Source organism: Trachurus japonicus, chromosome 3 (genome assembly GCF_045865225.1).
Source record: "Trachurus japonicus isolate A0001 chromosome 3, Traja_1.0".
In the NCBI taxonomy this organism is placed as follows: domain Eukaryota; kingdom Metazoa; phylum Chordata; class Actinopteri; order Carangiformes; family Carangidae; genus Trachurus; species Trachurus japonicus.
In genome coordinates this window covers 31,411,885-31,432,943 of record NC_140909.1, presented here as the reverse complement: position 1 = coordinate 31,432,943, position 21,059 = coordinate 31,411,885, and the positions used below count along the sequence as shown (strand labels likewise).

At 39.7% G+C, this 21,059-nt stretch overlaps 3 protein-coding genes across 5 annotated transcripts; all 3 read left to right on the top strand.

Moving 5' to 3' along the window:
- Nucleotides 1-630: 630 nt before the first annotated feature.
- Nucleotides 631-11,063, top strand: prc1b (protein regulator of cytokinesis 1b). 3 transcript variants are annotated; one of them, XM_085770048.1, is made up of 15 exons: nucleotides 631-775; nucleotides 1,007-1,139; nucleotides 2,469-2,591; nucleotides 2,710-2,943; nucleotides 3,366-3,536; nucleotides 5,467-5,616; nucleotides 5,702-5,849; nucleotides 5,941-6,077; nucleotides 7,192-7,287; nucleotides 7,386-7,532; nucleotides 7,619-7,732; nucleotides 7,845-7,962; nucleotides 8,620-8,795; nucleotides 8,921-8,955; nucleotides 10,244-11,063. In XM_085770048.1, the coding sequence occupies exons 1-15, from the start codon at nucleotides 765-767 to the stop codon at nucleotides 10,290-10,292; spliced, it is 1,842 nt and encodes a 613-aa protein (XP_085626174.1). In that variant the 5' UTR covers nucleotides 631-764; the 3' UTR covers nucleotides 10,293-11,063. The 3 variants fall into 3 exon arrangements, with proteins under 3 accessions (XP_085626174.1, XP_085626175.1, XP_085626176.1); XM_085770049.1 differs by lacking the exon at nucleotides 8,921-8,955; XM_085770050.1 differs by lacking the exon at nucleotides 8,921-8,955 and having other exon boundaries at nucleotides 8,620-8,718; nucleotides 10,244-10,609.
- A 1,222-nt stretch (nucleotides 11,064-12,285) lies between these two features.
- On the top strand, nucleotides 12,286-16,866 carry LOC146990181 (beta-2-glycoprotein 1-like). Its single transcript, XM_085770047.1, has 7 exons — nucleotides 12,286-12,409; nucleotides 12,813-12,989; nucleotides 13,536-13,632; nucleotides 14,132-14,208; nucleotides 14,436-14,624; nucleotides 15,461-15,640; nucleotides 16,518-16,866. Exons 1-7 carry the CDS (start codon nucleotides 12,337-12,339, stop codon nucleotides 16,526-16,528), a joined length of 804 nt encoding a protein of 267 aa, XP_085626173.1. The 5' UTR covers nucleotides 12,286-12,336; the 3' UTR covers nucleotides 16,529-16,866.
- Nucleotides 16,867-17,639: 773 nt separating this feature from the next.
- On the top strand, nucleotides 17,640-20,644 carry ptpmt1 (protein tyrosine phosphatase mitochondrial 1). Its single transcript, XM_085770046.1, has 4 exons — nucleotides 17,640-17,988; nucleotides 18,804-18,884; nucleotides 19,186-19,377; nucleotides 19,982-20,644. The coding sequence occupies exons 1-4, from the start codon at nucleotides 17,842-17,844 to the stop codon at nucleotides 20,108-20,110; spliced, it is 549 nt and encodes a 182-aa protein (XP_085626172.1). The 5' UTR covers nucleotides 17,640-17,841; the 3' UTR covers nucleotides 20,111-20,644.
- The last annotated feature ends 415 nt before the right edge of the window (nucleotides 20,645-21,059 follow it).

The window sequence follows — 21,059 nt, the reverse complement described above, 5'->3', positions numbered from 1 at the left end:
TTCATAATAGGTAAAAATATATATATTGTTTTTTTCTGGTCAGTTTTCATGACATGTCTTTACTATAAAAGTTTTTACAAAATGTTTCACAAATGTTAGCAACTGTAGAATGAACGTATTATTATTTTCTTGTTTAGTCATACAAACATTGTAGTTACTAAATGTTTATTGGATACATTTTACGTATTATTTTCAGTTGCATTTCTCTTATCTTGTGTGTGTTTATCTTTGTTGAGACTTTCTGCAATATTAGTGAATGTTTTGTCCATGGGCGTGGGCAGGACAGTTGAAGGCGACATCCGGACTGTACATGGAGATGACGTCGTACAGCCTCTTTTACAGTACAGTGATCTTTTTCACTTTTCACTGTGGGTGAAGAAAAACTGTGTGTTGTGGTGTTTGCCGTGGTTTCTGCGTGGTCTGAAAGTTTTCAGTCTCATACATTACAAGTTTCACTGTCAAACTGGTGCCTTTGTTTGTATTCATGAGCTGCTCTGCGGCGGGCGGTTGAGAGCTCATAAGATGGTGCTAAACGCTCCCCGCCCCGACAGCCGGGCGTAGTTTTACACATCGCGCGCCCCCTCCAAAAGAGCCAATCAGAGAGCAGAGTGCGCGTGTTTTGAAAAGTGCACAAACGGCCGCAGAGAGAGAGAGAGCAGCAGGGGATGCTCCGCTCCGCTCCGCAGCTCAGCACGGATCTTTGACAGGTCTTGGTTGTTTTAATCTATTCAACCGACAAACGCGACACGGTCTGGAATTCAACGATGAGAAAAAGGTAAGATAAGTTTTTCACCGATAGACTCGGAGTTTGAATAAACAAGGTTTTATGAGAATTAGGTAACCGTGGTTGCGACTAGACGCCAAACCAGCGCTAACGTCGGTTAATTGGCGCAGTGGAACGCATAGTGTGAAGTGTTGGTGGTAGTTATTGATTAATAACCAATTAAAAAACGGGTGACCGATAAACGTAACCAACCATGTGTCCCCCGGTTGTCTGTCCCTGTAGCGAGGTGCTCGCAGCAGAGGCTGTGTCGTGCCTAAATAAAGCGCTGTGCCACCTGAAGGACATCTGGGAGGAGATCGGTATCCCAGAGGACCAGAGGCTGCAGAGGACTAATGTCGTCAAGAGCCACATACGGGTGAGCAGTGGATCATCATGTCGGTGTACACCTGGTGTTATAGGACCTGCTGCAATGGGACATCCGTGGTGTTTAAAGTCTCAGATTTCTGAAAAACGATCGCTGTTTTTTTTTCACCTACACAGCAGACAAGGTCTGGGGGGGAAAAACCCACTACACATAACGTTACTTGTTTGATCTGCACTAGATTGCAAATAAGGTGTAACTACTGTGTAGTACTCAGACTGTTTAATGCACTATACAACATCCAAAATAATGACCAAATTACTTTACAAAGATGTAATAAAAGATGAAAATTAAATAAGATACAGGAACAGATTCTATTTTCTAGATAAATGAGTCTTAGCTTGAATTTAAAGAAGTGCCAGTCATTAATGCTTGTAAGTCAGGAGGCAAACTGTCCAACGTTTCGGAGCAGTGATGGCAAAAGTACGATCACAAAGGACTTAAAGAGCAGTCAGCCAGTAGACCAAGAGCTCTGATATGTTGTTGGAAACATGTGAAACATGTTTTGTGTTTATTTTATTTCTGGAAACAGAAGCACATAAAGGCAATTTCAGTGGTCTACTGTTCAGCTTCTCCCTAATGGGACTTTTTTTTCTCCATCAAGGCAAGACTAGTGAAATATATGGTTTATATTAGAAGAGTAATTAAAACACTTAGTTTTGTGAATCCTGTCATAAATTACTTGGCATAAACACGTTTAACACATGGGTCTGAATTTTAAACAAAATCAGGTTTGGGAGTGAGAGAGTGGGTGTGAGTGTGTAGTGGGAGGGGGTGTGTGCTACACAAGACAACACAACAATCATTATGTGTGAAACTAGGCCACTGGAAAGCAGTCAAAGCCCAAATACCATGAATAGACTGTAGTACGAGACATTTGGAGTGGAGTTTCAGTTTTGGGTTGTCTCTATGTTGACTAGAGATCCTAGTGAGTGTTACTATATTTCTTGTGGCTGATACCAATATCCAACATAATAGAAATATTATCAGTGACTGGTCTTAAAAATCAACTGGAACTTCTCAAGTTTTCCACAACTGAATTGAAGAACTTTGTTTATTTCCTTAAAAAAAAAAAACAATGTGGTAATAACCCATGACTAGTACTGTATCAATAAAGCAGTGTCTGTATCTGACGGCCAGTATTTACTACCAAACTGAGTATGATTGAAAGTAGATGATTGATTGGTGGGATTGCAAAGAAATGAAAATATCAGCAACCTTTATCGGTTAACCTCCACTATGATCATGTACTGGATATTGGTAAGAATCTACACACATCCTTCTGCATATGTTTAATTGATTTGACTGTATTTATCCAACCAGAGCCTATTAGATATGATGATCAAAGAAGAGGAGACTCTGAAGAACAGGCTCATAAACAGCATCCAGTCGTGCAGGACAGAGATGGCGAAACTCTGCCTGGAGCTCCAGCTGTCTGTGTTTCAGGTAAGCACACGTTCAATGTAAAGATAACTGTTCTTCTGTTGACTGGATTCTGTCACACCACACTATAAATCCTCCTTAACTGATGGATCATTTATTGCCATCTTCTGTGAACATTCAGGAGGAGGAGGGTGTTAGCATGCTCCAGCAGGAGAAGAACATCCGCACACAGATGGAGGCTCTGGTAAAGGAGAAGAATCAGAGGATGCAGCAGCTGAAGTCTCTGTTGGAGCAGGACCAGGACCTGTGCGACATCCTCTGCTCCATGCCGTACGGAGTTGCTCCAGACTGTGTACCATCGCTGGAGCAACTGGAGAACTTCAGCCAACACATCGCCAACCAGAACACAGAGAAGGTGGAAGCTTCCTCTCTTTTACATCTGCTGCTCCTCTGCTCAGCCATGCAGGACTAGAGAAGCTGTGGCAGTGCAGGCAGAAACTGATTGAAAAATATCAAATGGAAAATAATCTGTGTGTTTGTGTTCTGTGTAAATGTGCTTTGCGGTGTCCTGTCAGATGAAAGCCTAAGTTTTCATTAGTGGTGGATAAATGAAGTACTTTTTAGTTTAGTAAAACTCCTTCTTTAGTTTTTTTGTAGCTTCTAACGTATCTGGTGGCATCTTGTGTTTTTGCAAAACTTACAGCAGTCAGTGCATCTAGAGTGGACTGACTCAAAGAGTTTCTTTCCATTGTTCAGATAATGGCCATTAGATCAAGCTAAATTTAAATCGGTGTTATTTGTTTTTGACCAAATGTTGTGCTGCTTTCATGTTTTCAGGCGAAGCGACACGAAGAGTTCATGGAGCTCAAAAAGCAGATCATCCTGTACATGGAGGAGCTAGACCACATCCCTGAAACCAGTTTTGAGAAGGACGTGGTCTGTGAGGACGAGGACTCCTTTTGTCTTTCCAGAGACAATATTACAGCTCTCAAACTGCTCGTGTGTCAGGTGAGACGGTGCAACCATCTATTTTCTGCTCCTTATCCAGCCTCTTAATTCCTAATGGTTCCAACAATATCTGTAATACTTTGGCTGCTGTGAAACAAGCTTTGAATTCCAATTGTCTTTAAAGGGGACCTATTATGCTTCACTAGCTTGTCAGACGTAATACATTTAAAATGTTGGATACTTGTTCTAGAGGACGTGGAAGCATATCATGAGGTAGCCATGTGTTGAAGTAATTCCCAGGGGCAGTTTCTGAACCGCTGCAAACGCTCGAGTTTGGAGAGTTTTAATTGGAGGTTGATGTTATATCTAACCGTACAATGCTAATATGAGATGTGGTGGCATTTAGCGGTTACCATTCAGAGACGTCCTGCAAAAGTCGTTGCTGCGACAGAGGTTCAGGCTGTGGGTGCTAGTTTCACACATAATGATTGTTGATTGATAGAAACTTTCAATAGTGCTGCACTGGGGTCCAGTATTATATTAAAAGCCCCTGAAATAAGCATAATAGGTTCCCTTTAAACATCTTGCATTTAATTCTGTGATTTCCTAGACTCTAGAGTTTAACTTTAAGCCCTTCTGAGGATAAAGAAAAATTGTTTTTATGGGCCCCATAGATTATATTTGGAACTTTAAAGGTATATTGTGTAAGAATTACTCCCATCTAGTGGTGCAGTTGTAGATCGCAAGCAACTCAGTCATATTTTTCATGCTGCATTCACGTGAAATCGGTTAGATGGCAGACGGACAACAGCTGCTGCAGGTAACGGCTTAAACAAGCCTTTATGTAAACAAGTGGCCGTCAGCACGAAGCAAAACAATACACGTGACAATATGTTGTCATGGCGATGTCGTATTGTTGACCTGACCCACGTTTTACCTAGCCTGGCTCTCGCCAGACCCTTGTAGTTCCGCAAAGCTCCACCAGAGGCGCTACGCTCAGCTTCACACAAGGGTCTGGACTCGAGGCCAATGCAAACTTCTTCCCCGGAGCAAAAAATAATGAACCAATCAGGATCGCCGGGCGGGACTTTCTGAGGTGTGACGTAGCACTGAAGCGACTGTTTGAGTCAAACAACAATGGCGGCTCGCAGTGAGGAATCGTGCGTTGGCATTGATTCTGCTATTTCAACTGTTTTGTCGAATCTATCGAATATTAATTATTTGAAAGATGAACAGAGAACGATGTGAGTGGCTGAAGTAGCACGTCATTCAAGATAACGGACAAGTGGTTTATCCAATCACATACAAGATTTTTTTACAAGGCCCCGCCTTCTGAAATGAATCGCCTATGGAGCAGTCCCAGACCCTTGTGTGGAGCTCAGCGCAGCTTTGCGGAACTACAAGGGTCTGGCGAGAGCCAGGCTACGTTTTACCGGCTTTCTCTGGACTTCTGTGACTAAAATGACATCTGGTTTGTTACCAACGGCCGTTTTTCCGACTGCACCTGAATGCAGCATTCACGTGCAGTCCTCACAGTCCTCACTGCGTTACCGCAGTGACTTTTCACAGACGCCACCTCGACCTGAGCCGACAGCTCCGGTGTCTCCGCTGAGTTTCCGTGGTTTCCTACCGTCACGCTGCCACTGAACGTAAAAACATGGCGACACCACATGGCAGCCAGCACCGAGCTTACCCGCTCCATGTAGATATGAATGATATGAACGGCTAATTCAGAGCTGAAAGGAACACTTCAGTTTGTTGATGGGGGTGATTACTTAATTAATTAATGAAAAACAGACTTTTGAACAAAATAATAGATTTTCGTGAATAGATAACAGGAGAACTTACACAATGTCCCTTTAAAGCTGACTGGCTGAATTTGGGGACTCATTCAAATGTGTATCATAAGCGATCCAGCTCTGTAGCCACAGTCACACTCAAAGCTGCTGAGTAGCGAACTGATGCCACTGTCTTTTTATTGATCCTGCAGCTGGAGGAGCGTAAGGCTGAGAATGAGGCCATGTGTGAGAACCACAGGGAGAAGATCCAGCAGCTGTGGGACAGACTGCAAGTTCCTCAGGAGGAGAGGCAGGCCTTCAGTGAACACATGGTCATGTCCAAGAAGAGGAACCTGGAGGCGGTGAGAGGAATTGCCGTGGTTACACTTTCAGAGCACTGTGGCTGCTGTTTTCATGTTCGCTTTACATTTTCATTTTCTTCTTCAGTTACAAGCAGAGGTTCAGCGTCTGGAGGAGCTGAAACTGCTAAACATCCGCAACGTCACGGACGCCATCCGCTCTGAGATCGCTGTGTTCTGGGAGAAGTGCTTCCTCAGCACTGACCAGCGACAGGCGTTTGCACCATATTTTAGCGGTGGGTTCATTCGGTATTTAAGTTGTTTTAAACCAAGTGATACTGGAGTTTGTACAAGTGATGATACTGAAGCTGTGAATGACTGTTTTAGAGGATTTTACCGAAGAGTTGTTGAGTCTGCACGACGCTGAGATCCAGCGCTTAAAGCAGCACCATGAGGACCACAAAGTGCTTTTTGACGGGGTTCACCAATGGGAGGAGAGCTGGAGACTCTTCCAGGATCTGGAGGTGAGTCCTCAACAATACAAGTTGTCAATTCAATACAAGTCATTTGGAAATTGTAAATAGAATAGCCTAAATTAGAAAACCAAGTGAAGACAGCAGGGGTGTGACGAGATCTCGTGCCACCACTTAAGAAAATCCTAGAGGAAACATACTGCACATAACATTGTTTGCACTTGAAAAAAAGAAAGGAATATTTATTTTTATTTATTTTATTTTAACTTTTATAAATTTTAGTTTTAGTTTCAATTTGTGGAAGTAGAAGTGTATTAAAAGCTCATGCTTACATCATGCATGTAAAGAGTTATAATAAAACATTGCAAAATGCATGTGCAACTCGGTTAAATAAAAGTCTGTTGGTCCAGTCATTTATTTTGTTATTGTAGTTTTCTTAAAATCTTGTCTTGTCTCGTCTCGTTCTCGTGAACCCAATCTCGTGTCTCGTCTCGTCTTGTGAGATGGGTGTATCGTCACACCCGTAGAAGACAGTTAATGATTATTTTCGGGCTGCCTCAATAAATGATTCAGGCCAGTCAGTCTGTTGGCCATCAGTGGTTAGACCCATTGCTTGGATATCTCCAAGAAGAAATTGTATACAAATGCTAAACTGAGGTTATTTAGTAAGAGTGTCACCATTACACTGCCCCTCCACCAGAGAGCACTGTAAAACTTTTTTTTTTTTTTCCACATTTGATCATCAATAAGACCCCCAAAAACAGTTTTATTGTTTTAGAGGTTATGTTTGTTTGTTTTTTTGTTAGCCATCACAATGTTTTAATGTAAGAATAATTAAATGTTGATTTTGATTTGATCATTCTTCATTTTCTTAAAATACAGTTACCAGTATATTTAAAGTTCTTTCTCACATGCGTCATCCTTAAACTTGGACAGTGTGGTTCAGCTGCTCAGTAGAAGATTGTTCAGTTTCAGAGTTTTGTTCAAATGTTTTAGGATCTGATGTAATGAAACTTTTTAAAATAGTTTTAAGATGAGATGCTCCACAGCTAGAATACCTTCCCAAATCATTTAGTGTGTGTGTTGTCTGGTTTTGTGGCTGCATGTTGGAAAGAAGCGCCTTATTATGCTCATGATGTGAAACTTTAATCTCTCTCTTTGTCAGAAAAAAGCCACAGATCCAACAAGATTCACAAACAGAGGAGGGAACCTTCTCAAAGAGGAGAAGCAGAGGTCTGAGCTGCATAAAAGCCTGCCAAAGGTGAGACATGACCACCTATTAGGTTCTAAACTGATAGTATCATTCTTAAGCATTTAAGCATTTGACATATATCATATCTGTTGCTGGATTTCTTTTAGCTTGAAAAGAAACTAAAAGCCCAGATTGATGCATGGGAGAGCGAACAGTGTCGGGAGTTTCGAGTGAACGGCCAGAAGTTTCTGCAATATGTGGAGGAGCAGTGGGAGCTGCATCGAATAGAAAAAGAGAAGGAGAAACAAGAAAGGGTAAACAAGCTGTCTTGTTGTGTCAGAGGTTTAGTCGCTATGTTTGCTAAGAAATGTGTTGACACTTGTTTACTTACTCTAAACAGCACCTGAAGAAGAGCAAACAGACTGAGGAGGACATGCTGTACGGAACAGCAGTACGAACCCCGACCAAGCGCAGATTCCTCGGCACAACGACACCAAATAAAACAAGAAAGCTGGTAAAGTTGTTTGTGCCTTACTCTTGTAGTTGATGAAAGGTTTGTTGGGTTTATTGGTGCGATGGTCTGTGTATACTATCGGTACTAACGCACTGCCTCTTTCTCTCATCAGTTTAACGCCACCTCCAGTATGTCTAGCGGCACCTCTAACAGCACCATGCGCTCTGCCTACGGTGGAACTGTCTGTCGCTCACCTGTGCCCCGCCCACCGCTTTCATCCAACAAGGTCCGTTTCAAAATAAACACAAGACATACTAGAGCTGGGTGATATAGCCTTAAAATAAAACCTCAGATTCAGTATTTATTTATTCATTTGTACAATTTTGATCAGTTTTGAAAGCCCCCTCATCTGTATTGTCTTCCCACCACACAATGGGGAAATAATTGCACTAATGTTAGCTGCTTGTTAGTTGGCTTCTACAGCTGTCGATGCAAAACAGCTTAGTCCTCCCACTGAGCTGCTGCATCTGTTTGATGCTGAATAAATGAGTTGTGCTGCTGCTTTTAGTTGCCGCAGAGTTTTACAGACTTTAAAGTGACAGTGGTTTGATCCAGATCAAACATTAAAAACTCCACACGCCACATCCAGACGACTGAGGAGATGCTGATCTCCTCACTGTTATTAGCTCATGCTGCCATGTTGGTGTTTCACTTGTGTCTGAAAAGAACTCTGTGTTGCTATGGAAACTCAGGGAAGAGGTGGTGTCTCTGTACCCTAATTACCAAAGTTAAAGTTTTTAAAATTTAGTCCTAAGGCATAAATACAAATCAATCAATTTATTACCCAGCTCTAAGATGTACACACATCAAACCTTAACTCTAAGCTGTAACTCTTAACTCCCATTTGTCTGATCAGTCTCTCCCACTCTGTGTCCTCCAGGGTCCAGCAGCAACAAGGACACCAGGAGGCACTAAGCCCCCACACCCACGAATACAGAGCTGTAACAAGGAGAACGAAGCCACCTTGAAAGGAAGCCCTCTGAGTGGTGCGTTGCTGACTCCCGCTAGTCCACAGCGTAACTTCAGCATGGCTTCTGTTGCCAGCACATATTCAGAGTTTGTGGTAATTTACACTTTTGTCTCTAATTTCTCTGCTTTGCATCTTTATTCTGTACCATAACACATTTAAGTGTATTATAGACTTGACTGATGGTGCACCAATGCTAATGATGTAAATTTATATTTTAGAGGGACTTGGTCAACCCTGAGTCTGTTCAGTCAAGGTGTGTTTGAGAGGTTTAAACCTTGTGTGATGCTCACTAATCTTTTAGCTTCATTGCATGGCTCTAATCAAGGGTGAGATTACCCATTTACCCCCTGACTGCCGCCGTTCCCACCCCCTTGGACAGGGTTTTTGCTTTAGCGTCACTCCAGCCTGCCCAGTGTCGACACGAGATATTTTAAAGTTGTCAGACAGACAATGATCCAGAGTCAGATCTGTTGGTTTTGGCCGGGCTAGGGAGTCAGATTGGGAATCTACTAGCATCAGCCTAGAATACCTAAATGCTTGTTATTTTGTTGAAATAATTACATATCTAAGAATGAGGGAATTAATGTCATGTCCATTTTTTTTTTTTTTTTTTTTTTGACAAATTAGATTTGTCTTTTTTCGTCTTTTGTCTCTAGAAACGGAATACAGAAATACTCCAGTCTAGAATCCATGCTACTATATGAAAGTGTTCATTTAATGTTAAATTGCTTCTGAAGTTACTATTTACCATTTCTCTCCTAAATTAGTTAGCGTCTCCTGTGGATAGGTGAGCATATGTCTAAATGCCACCACCCGTGAACAGTGTTTCATTGTGTTCAATGAGCAAGATTAGTAGGGCTGGGACGATATGCTTTTCTCCCAATTCGATTCTTCTATGATTTTTTGGATGGCGATTCGATTTAAATTGCGATTCTACGATATTGCCGATTCTCTCGATTTTTAGTCTGCATTTTTAACATTTATCTGCACACAAATACTGTAGGAGCCTATACATTAACATACTCCATTATAAAGTTGAGTTAAACTTAAACCCTTTTCAAAACCTGTACTCTCTGTATGTAAAAAAGGCTAAATGCACATTGCACAATATTAAAAAAAAAAAAAACTTTTTGATATTGCGATATTTATGTGAATCGATTTTTTCTCCCACCCCTAAAGATTAGGCTCCGTTCATGTGCCTCCATTTGCTCCAAATGAGGAATGTAACTTGTAGAGGAGATGACACAAGGTCACACTACGTATATGACTAAATGGCATTGAATCACAAGTTGACTTGATTTTAACATCCTGATGATACTTTATGCACTTAAAAGAAAAGATGGATCAGTTGGAGTTCAGTCTATTAGTTTGTGTTATTGTCTCCTCACTAATTCACACTAACAGTCTTCAGTGTGTCATTTCATCATGATTATCAATTTAATTGTTATTGGCAGGTTTTGCTACATGTTGTCTCCATTTCCACTTTCTGTTCCATTATGTACAAGGAGTTGAAATTAACAGCTGCTGTTACGTTTCCACAGCGAGACCTGTCCCAGGCCTCTAACGCCAAGGTCCAGCACAACGTCCTGAACTCCACCATCACCAACCTCTGACCCCTCCTCAAGAATCGTAGTCCTTCCAATGAAGGCCTGATCTCCTATAAGGTGGACAAGATGGATCATTACCCGTCACTGCTTTCTGCTTTTATATATAAATGAAGGTAATAATATATTCAGTTTTAAGGCGGTGATAAGCAAGGGACAAGGAATCAATTGTCATTTACTGAACCTTTCCTTTTCACTGTTTGAGAGCAGAAAAATGTTTGTATCATAAGTTAAACTAACACTACTTTGGCTCCCTGATTGTGCCAGATACTGAGATGTAATAAAAGTTGTCTACATCTTGAAGCTACTGCACATTTTTTAGAAATTGAAGAAAAAAAGAAAACAAAAGAGGAAAGAGAAAGTTTTGCTTTCTGGAGTTATGCAATCTGGAGTTACAGGCCAAATGTATTATGAAGACTTTGCACTTTTGGTTTTTTTTTTAACTTGGAAAATATATTGCAGCGCATAGTGTAATATTTTATGCACACTCACACTGTTCCTTCCAAATCTGTTTTTATACATGTATGTATTTGTGTGTGTATATATTCCTGTATCTCCTGTTCTCACCTCTCTACTGTTTCACAAAGATGTTAGTTCAAACAGGCTGTTTAGACTGTTGGTTAAAATGTGTCATATTGGTGCTGTATAGCTGTTTAAATTAGTTAAATCACATGGATTTGATACACTATCATGGCTGATTTGGAAAAAGCTTGTACAAAATACATTAAAAGCTTTTTCCCTTGAAAAGCACAGACTGGTTCTGTTTCCAGTGATGACAAGGATTCACTTTTTTTCTCCTTCCCTTCCTGCATTGACAAACAAAATATCTAAATTCACACATTCTCCTGCATTTTAATGTATATTTGGAAAGTCTAAACTTCGCATTGTTTTTGAATTTTGTCCAGTAAGAATGAATGTGATTGATCTGTTGACAGAGCAGCATGGACAGGTTTCAACACTGAACAGAGAGAAGTACAGCTACATGATAATCATTCTCAAAGTTACCCAGACTACTGCTTTTCTTTCATGTCAGCAAGACAGGAAAGAACATGTAAGCCTCAAACCTCCTGGATTTCAAATCTAAATGAAGTTTATATTGACCAAATTAATCTCACCCTGTTGTATTACCTTATAACTTAATTGTCCGAAAGGGACTATAACAAAGAAAAAAAGTGTGATTTAAGCTGTTTTTGGGCTAAATTCATACAGTACTTGATTTCTTACAATCTACTCTGCATCTGCAGTCTGTTAGAATAAGATGCTAAACAGGGATTTTTCTTTTTTTTGGTTGATATCAATATGAACCACTCTTCATATTGATGCAAATTGCTCAACATTACAGAGTATTCTATTTATGCCTGCAGCCTCACCAACTCTTGTAAGCTTGTCATTGGCCAGCAATGCAGCTATTTAAATAATGGGATTGAATACACCAGATATTCCATTACCTGGAAAACTCATTTCACTGAGCCATCTGTCTGGCAGAACCACGGCATAATTATGAAAATGTTTATTTGACCCAGTTAGAACATTACATCATTTAGGTGACTACAGATCACAGTTTCTATTTCTAAGAGTGGACAATCAAACATACCTCTTTGTTATATGTCATTATTCAGGAGTTCTTATCACACTTCATTCCTGCTCTTATACAAAATCAATCTGATCTCTAGGTAAATATGCAGGAGTGAAGACCTTTGTACTCAGGCAGTAAGAGCTGACATCTGTTTGGGGCAAACTTTTTTTTTAATGTTTGTTATTGTTATTTTAAAAGAGAGTTTTGAAGAGTTAAAAAAAAAATGCAAATGATGAAACAAAAACTACAGGAACCTCCCACTTCCAGTAAAATGCCACTATCTATTGCAAACAGGAATAAAACACAGACAAACATAAACAAGTGAGCAACGACTTCATGTTGCTCTTATCTGTTTACCTTTAGAGAAGCTCAAATATCAGAGAGAGGACAGAGATTGATTATTTGAACCACAGACCACAGGAGGACACGGACAACTGTCTGTACCTGAGCAAAGATGGAACACATACAGACTTTACTTCTGCTCTGTCCATTTCTATTCTTTACCACCATGGCATCAGATGAGAGTGGTATGTGCTCATATTACTGGTTTTCATGTTTTATCATTTGATTTTAAATGCCTGTTCAGTCTCTTACAAGATAGACTTTTGTGTAAGGTTTCTGTGTAAGTAGAAAGATCATGGTGCAATCTAAGCCAAATATTTCATTCACAGCTTGAAATGTGTTTTTACATTTCCTCTGCTCTTCTGACAAGAATCTGATTTTCAATTTCATTTTTAATATTCATTGACATGTTCTGTCAAAACTTTTGACGAATTTCCAAGGTGAGGGAGAAAGATGTGTTTTGTGTCCTTTTTTAGATTATTGTTTTATCACGTAAGCAATGGAGTTGATTTTCATTTGTTGGCAAATACACACACACATATATACACACACTGTTACAAAATCAATCAAATCCTCATGTCCTTACAGGGTGTCCTAGGCCTGAGCTTGGAGCCAACATTAAGATGGATGAGATCCAGAGATACTTTAACCCCGGAGCAGAGTTAGCGCTGTCCTGTATACTAGGATACACACCCACGTCAGGACCTCGGGTGATTGTGTGTGGGGCAAGTGGAAGATGGTCAGGGACCAATTTAGAATGCAAACGTGGGTTTCCATTATTCTAGTGAGATTTTGTGCACTCCAAATTTATTTTAAAAAATAAAAAAAACTTATGCTTTATTGTAATTCAACTGTTGATGCAACATGGAATAGAGTACACTGGTAGATTTTAAGAAATATATTTGTTAAGCTAAATTAATGCAAAAACATTTCTTCCATATTCTAATTATTATACTCTTTGATTATTTATGCTCTAAATATGTAGGTAATAATATTTGTAATAGTAATGATTAGATATGATTACCTGGTAATCATATTTAATCATTACTATTACAAATATTTGGTAGATTTCTCTTGCATGCGGTGGTATAATATGTATAGTCAGGAATAAAGAAGAAGTTATTCATTGATTGATTGTGAAAAGAAAAAAAACAAATGTGTTATAATTGTGTGGATAGGTTGCAGAATGAAATCACAGTTTAACTTTGCTAAGGTTGCATGTTATGTTGCAGTTACAGCAGCACACATGTAGTTCTTTATTCTAATAATTCATAAAACTGAATTGCCAAAATGTCTGTTTACACACTGCAGCAATTCTGTGCCCCTACCCTAATGAAATATCTAATGGACAATTCCACTCCATTGCTACTACGTACCAGAGTGTCGTCGACTACAGTTGTAATAAAGGGTAATGTGAAATCATTCTATTAAATTTTATTGTGTGACATCTTTCATAACTTTGGGGATAGTCTGTTAATGAACCTGCATGAGATCTCCTGTTGCGCAGATTCATAAGCTGCTATTTTAGGCCAGATGTTGTCCTCTTTTTTTTCTTGATCACCTTTCTGTTCCACCACAAAGCTGTGGTATTTTTAGTATTTCTGTGGTATTGCTTATCAAGTTACTGCTGTTGTCACTGATTATAGTATATTAACTATTTAAGCAATTAGGCAACTCGTCTGAAAATAGATTACTTATTATACTATTATTACTATTATAATGACAATTCTGTTCAATTTACATTAGCAATAAACCAAAAATCAATAGGCTACAGTCTTTTAAAATGTTTTGCATCTGACCTTTCTTTTCTTTTTTCCTCTATCTTCAAATGCATTCATCCTCCATCCATTGTCAAATATTTTGTGAATATCTTTGTAATCTAAATATGAACTGACTGCTCTGCACAGGTATATCTTGGATGGACCCAGTTCTGCTGTATGCCAAGCCAATGGAACATGGAGTGGAGCAGAGCCAGTGTGCAATCGTACGTAATCCACTGCAAATAAAGTATACACAAAATACACAACTCACTCAAACGAATATTTTCTGTGAAAACTTTTTTTTTTTTAATCTAGAAATAAAACACAACAAATATCTAATTTTAGTTGTCCTGCTTAAATCTCAACATGACTAAATGGCTAAGACAAACATACAGTAAACGCATGCATATCAATACATATGAACTGGCATATTCTCTCTCCTCTCTTGAAGCTGTGAAATGTGGTCTCGCTCCAATTCCAAAGTATGGGATGATTGTTTATCTTAGGAAGATAGAAGGGAGCACCACTGTGTATGGTGACAGCGTGACATACAAATGCCTGCCTCCATATGCCGTTATTGGTGAGGAAACTGCAAGGTGCACTGAGAGTGGCACCTGGACTGAGACACCTGAATGTAAAGGTATGGAATAACCACCACAAGACGTGTTGTCTGATTGTTGAACAACATTATGTTTCACAGTTCACTTTTGATCTTAGTATCACTGACTTTCAAATGTCCAGGTTTCTCCATGTTTTTCCGAATGCAAAATTACACCTACTCCACACATAGAAAACAACAGAAATAATCATACACAGCAGAAATTCTCCTCTCTGATCCCACACAAGCTGTCCAGTCAAGAGCAACAAATCACAAGAATCAGTATCAGTGAGGTGTTGGGGGGTCCAGTAGATGGTCAGAGGCCTTTTCAGCCCAAAACATACACTTTTTTTTTTTTTTTACATTTTGTTGAGACCATAATAAGCTTATTGATGGTACATCATTTCAGTACAGTAGTGACTCTTAACAATATTAGAAATGGTTTTACCAACTATTCATCTGAAAGTAAGAATCTTTAGGGTAATCAAAAACTTTTAAACATTTCTTTTTTTGTTTGAGTTTCTATTAAAAGTACTTTACAATCGTCCAGTTTTGCTGTGCTATAGGGGTTACAAGTGTAGGCTATGTAAAATCAATCTGTATATAAAGACGGCTCAGAGAATATGGGTGAATTTCTCACTGTACCATGGAAAAGAAAACACTTTCTTCCATGTAGAAGGGTATTATTATGCAGCAGGGTGAACTGAAAACACATGACAATATACTAGATTGAATCAAACCACATTTGGTTCCAAAGAAAAAGTTCAGAACACTTAAACCTGCAATACAACTGTATAATCAGTAACCATAGTACAGACATGAAATTAACACATGCAGTCTCTCACTGAATTTATTTTGTTGTTATTGTTTTTTTGCAGTGGTAACATGTCCTCCACCAAAGGGCATTGATAATGGCTTCATGTCAAACAGTGACCAGAGAGAATTTCAATACATGGAAGCAATCAGATATGGCTGCGACAAAGACTACGAACTGCTGGGAAACATGGAGATTGTCTGTCAGAAGGATGGGAGATGGTCTGAAACGCCATCCTGCAGACGTAGGAACAACATTACAGTTTTTTTTGTTTTTTTTACATTACATGTTTTGGTGACAACTGCATTCCTTGGATGTTTTTGTCCTGGCCAATCTACATGTAGTAGGCCTATGCAGCATGGACCACTGTGGTTATGTAAATAGAATCACACAAAAGTTTGTGCTACTACTGTTTAGACAAACAGGAGACCAACTAGATTCTTGTTTTCACTTAAATGTGTCAGCCAACATGGGATAAGACAAGATCTTGGGAGCATTTCCCCAGTTAGGGTCACCAGTTACTGGTTTTAGTTCTGGTGGAATCAGTCCGTAAGTACCCACCACCAGTATCTGTCCGGGGACTGGTTTTGTGGGTTTGTTACATTAAACATTCAGTGGTTAATGTGGTAAGATCTGTATCCATGTACTATTTACTTTGTGCCTGTAATACCAGAGGATGTTTCAGCCTAAACAACTTAGTTAGGTAAGTTTAGATCAGGAATAATGGCAAGGAGGAAATAATATCCTTCAGATTTAGCTGTGTGGCTGGGACTTGGTCACTTGGTCTGGTAGCTTTGTAAACATAAGCACTACAGCTCAGGCTTTGTTTGCGAGCTTTGTGTAGCTGGTTCCTACTTTGTGTTTTGTGCCTTATGGCCACTGGGTGGCTTGTTGTGAGCCTTTGGTTTTGGAGGAACCTTTGGGTTTGCTACTTTGACGTGGTGCTGTGTTAATTACAGTTTTGTGTGTTTGGTAGCTGGGATTTTTTGGCTATGAGGCAATGAATTTCTTGGGCGCGTGACGTCAGTCCGACTTCCCGAGGGCCTTGCATTTTACCACAAACCAAGGGAAGGTGGGAACAGTGTTTTATAATATGGTTGTCTTGTATGTTTTTGTTTCAGGTGTCAATTAGAGATCTTGATTTTAAGAGGGGAGGGGGGCTGACAACGCTCCCATTATCTTGGAGGTCGTCCTGGGCAATCCCGACCAGCAAAATGACTCAGATGTGAGGATCATCAGCTGATGCAGTTCACCTGGGCCGTCCACACTATAAAAGCTTGGCCATGTGTTAATTTCTCTCCCTTCTATCTGGTGATATCCCTTTTGGCTTTGATTTTGCACATCCAACACCTCCATAGCACACATAACGCTCATCCATGCACTGCATTCATGATAGAACTTGCAGACTACCACACCTCATTGTGTTTTCTTTATGTCGTTGTTATAATAAATTGTTTGCTTTGAGTTTAACTTTGTGTGGTCTCCCTCCTTGTCACATTCATATTAGACAGAATTGTACCATATTTACTTCAACAGCATGACCAATCAGTGACCAAAGTGGCACATATAGAAAAATAACACAGATTCCAGCTGTCTCTATAATTAATTAACTGAATTTGTTACTTTGCAGTGGTGATATGCCCTCCACCAGAGGGTATTAATAATGGCTACATGTCTAACAGTGACCAAAGAGACTTTGTAATTAGGGAAAAAACAAATGTGGCTGCAACCAAGACTATGTACTGTCGGGAAACAGTAACACTGAGATTGTTTGTCAACCGGAAATGGTCTGACTGTGAAAAGCCTTATGTAGGCTAAACTAAAGCAGAGAGGTTACAACAGTTCAACCTCGGTATCAAGTGTAACAAATCGTTAATTAGAGCTAAAGTTGTCAAGTGTTAGCACAGCCTGTGCCGGCCTTTAATTTAATCAGTGTTGAGTTGCCATTATTTGATGTCATCTAACTTTGTTTTGAGTATTGTGATATGATCATGAGACTTCTGGATGTTTCCATTGTTTTATGAATGGCCAAAACAAACAACAAACAAAAAAAATAATGGTTGTCAATCATGAATAATAAATTGTAAATTGTTGTTTATTTAACTTTCATATTCAATGTTAAATACAAACAATTTTATATCAAGTATTCACAAAGAATTTACGAAGATTTTGTAGCCTATTATGCATTATGTTGTTGATTTCAAGGAAGTCACGGGATTTATTTTGAAAAGAACCGTCCCGGAAGTCCTGTTGTCAGCGGGGCGGATGGGGCGGACTGTCGGGGGAGGAGTCGAAAAGCATCCATGGAGGAGTGCATGGTGGCCGGCTGACAGGTCGGACTGTACAGCCTGTGGACCAGAGACACCACACACAACATCGGGGTGTGGTAGTGATGAAAAGCTGAGAGTCTTTCCGTAGTTAATTCATACAGACAGCAGGTCAGCCATGTCCGGAGCGTTGGCGAGGCTGCTCTTCTACCCCACGTTGGCCTACAACGTTGTCATGGAGAAGGTGTCCTCCAGGCGGTGGTTCGACCGGGTGGACCAGACGGTGGTCCTGGGGGCTCTGCCCTTCAGGTCCATGACCAAACAGGTGAGGCTGCACCGCACTGTCCGGAGGAGGACACAACAGATAGTTCACTGAAGTTAAAGGAGAAATGTCACCGTCGGTTATTAGCCATGTTATTAGCCTGTTAGCCCGACCGATTCTCTCTTGTTTTTGCAAGGGGTTTAAACAGCCTGGATAAAAACACTGAAACTTTGTGAAAACGTAATTTAATTGAACCATAAAGTTTTAAAGAATGTATGAAAAGTAATTAAAGGATAATGTATCCTGAAGCCACACTGAAATGTCAGATAGCCTACTTGTAGACTTAAATGAAAGAACAATAAATAAAGAGAAACTCATAATAATATTAATGATAGTCATAGTAAAGAAGTGTCAAAAATAAAGGAAAACAATAGAGAAGTTATGACAGATCAACATGAATAAGATATTATTCATACAAATAATAATTAAAGTTCAGTCTTAAAAGGAAAGAAAAAACAACAATAAATAAATAAATATATCAAAGATATTATTGTAAATTATTGACAGCAGAACTAAGGGCTGACAACAGGAAGGGGCTAAAGTAATAGGCCTACAGTATGTGCTTGGCCATGAGATTGCAGATTTGGTCCAGATGAACAAATCAATATCTAGTGGTTGTTGATGTGGACTTGTGATCTTGATCAGGATATGAAAAAATAGATTTGCATTCATATCATAAATCAAATAAAATTAGTAAATTGTGAATGTGATTTTTTTTTTCTGTTGATTTACTTATTCACAAAAAAAATGCACATTTATGGATATACATATAATTATAGAAAATAAAGTGTATGATTGTCTCTATTATTGTGTCACAGCTGGTAGAAACAGAAAATGTTCGAGGGGTCATCACCATGAATGAGAAGTACGAGACCAAATATTTTTGCAACTCAGCTGAGGTGAGTTCACTTCCCTTGACTTCTCACTCTGAAGTTGAAGCAAGTAGTTGTGATACAGTCAGTTCAATTATTATCATTGACTTGATTGACTTTGAGTTGTTTTTGTTTTTTTGTCATTTGTCAGATGATGTAGATCAGGTATAGCTGTAACAGGTATTACCTGCTTGTTGATGGTTGATGAACAGTCAACAGTCTCAGCTTCTTTAATGTGAAGATATGCTGCATTATCTTTGTCATATATCAAAGTGAACTGAGTGTCTTTTTCGGTGATCAATGACTCTTTGATGCATGACACATGCAGGAATGGCGGGCTGCAGGCGTGGAGCAGCTGAGGCTGAGCACTGTGGACCTCACTGGTGTCCCCAGCCTGGAGAACCTGCACCGAGGCGTGGAGTTCGCCCTGCAGCACCGAGAGCACGGAACCAGCGTGTACATCCACTGCAAGGCTGGACGCTCCCGCAGCGCCACACTGGCTGCTGCCTACCTCATACGGGTCAGTATGTAACAGTATGGACGATGCACCATCATCTCCACCTGAGAGACAGTTTTAACCCTAACCCCTAACTCTTTATACTGACATCTCCATATATTGAATGAAAAGCATAGTTACTGGAAATAAATGTGTTCCTGAACTCATCTTAGTGTAGGTATTGGGCAGCAAACTCCACATTATAAATTGTGTTTTCACTAGTATGTCTAGTAACACAAAGAGGAAACTCTGTAAGCACAGTAACTCAGGATGGTGTCCTGTATCACTATGAGCAGCTGAACCACTCAGTAAGGGTGTTAGTGTTTTTCAACAGGGCCACACAGCAAGGTAAAGATGTTTACCTTAATGGAGGTAAATGAGTCACAAAGCAGAGTTAACAGATTGTCCCCTGCAGCTCTTTTCACTTCACTGTGGATGTTTGTGTTGGTTTGAACTGTTCCCACTGCAACATGCAAAACTGAAACACTGTCTACCTCTGTAGCCTATCTGGTCGATTAGATTAGGTTTTGGCTTGTGTTCACAGTTAATTCTCACATGGTTTCATGATTCTACATTCGAGCACTGGATATTTTTGAGTTTGTTTGACATGGTTTATCTTTGCTGACAGTTACACTGCTGGACTCCAGAGGAGGCCTGTCAGAAGCTGGCGTCTGTTCGGCCGCACATCCTGGTGCGTACGGCTCAGGTGGAGATGTTGAGGAAATACTACCAGGAGGTGTGTGGGCAGCTCAGCTGAGAGCGCAGGAATCGCGACGGGTCAGACTTCAATCCGCTCACAGCAGCAGAAAGACTGGACTCAGAGCCTTATTTAAAGGCGAAAAACGTGCCTGTGGTTGTATCAACCAATCCTCTGTATCATAATGTGCACCCTCTGAATAGTAAATACCAAACATTGTTCCTCTCTTGGTCTCAACCTTGTTTTTAGAAGCAAATTTCATGGCTTTTATTGGAAAACTGGTGATTTTAGTGGTTAATCCAGGACAGCAGACAAGAAGCACCACCATGGATTATGTTTTGCATTATTCATTAAATAAAACCTGTGGCTTCAAAGTATCAATATGGATGCTGACTCTTCAAAAATGTTTTAGTAGCTGAAGGGAAAAGATCCTGGTTTTATTTCTAGAACACGTGAGAATTTAAGTTATAAAAGAATATGAACAATGTCCCCCAAATACATCCTATTTTTTAACCAGATTCATTCAAATTCAATAAGAAATACAACACTGCAAAGTGGTTTGCTTCTGACTTGAAGAATAAAAATATAAAGGAACTTCACTGGATTGTTGATGTTTGTTTCTTATAAGGATGCTTAAAAAAATAAGAGTTGCTGAGTACAGTGGAGAACCAGTTATTTCAGTTAATCATATTTTCTTCTGGTGCCTTATTCCTATAAACAATATTAAGCAAAATATTTGTGAGATAAAAAATAGTCTCATGTTGTTTACCGGCAAATGCATGTTTTCATGTGCATTAAATGAAAAGTGTTTTTTTTCCCCCTTTGGAGATAACCCCAAACCTCATTACAACTGCTGCATGTAATCTCACCTGGTCCAAAAGTGCCCTGCACTGGCATATATACCAGAAGTGATTTCAAAATTCTTTAAACTATGTATAAAACACTACATGCTTTTGCTCCTAATATGTCAAGGACTGTTCCTGCATAATGAGCCATCCAGAGGCCTGAG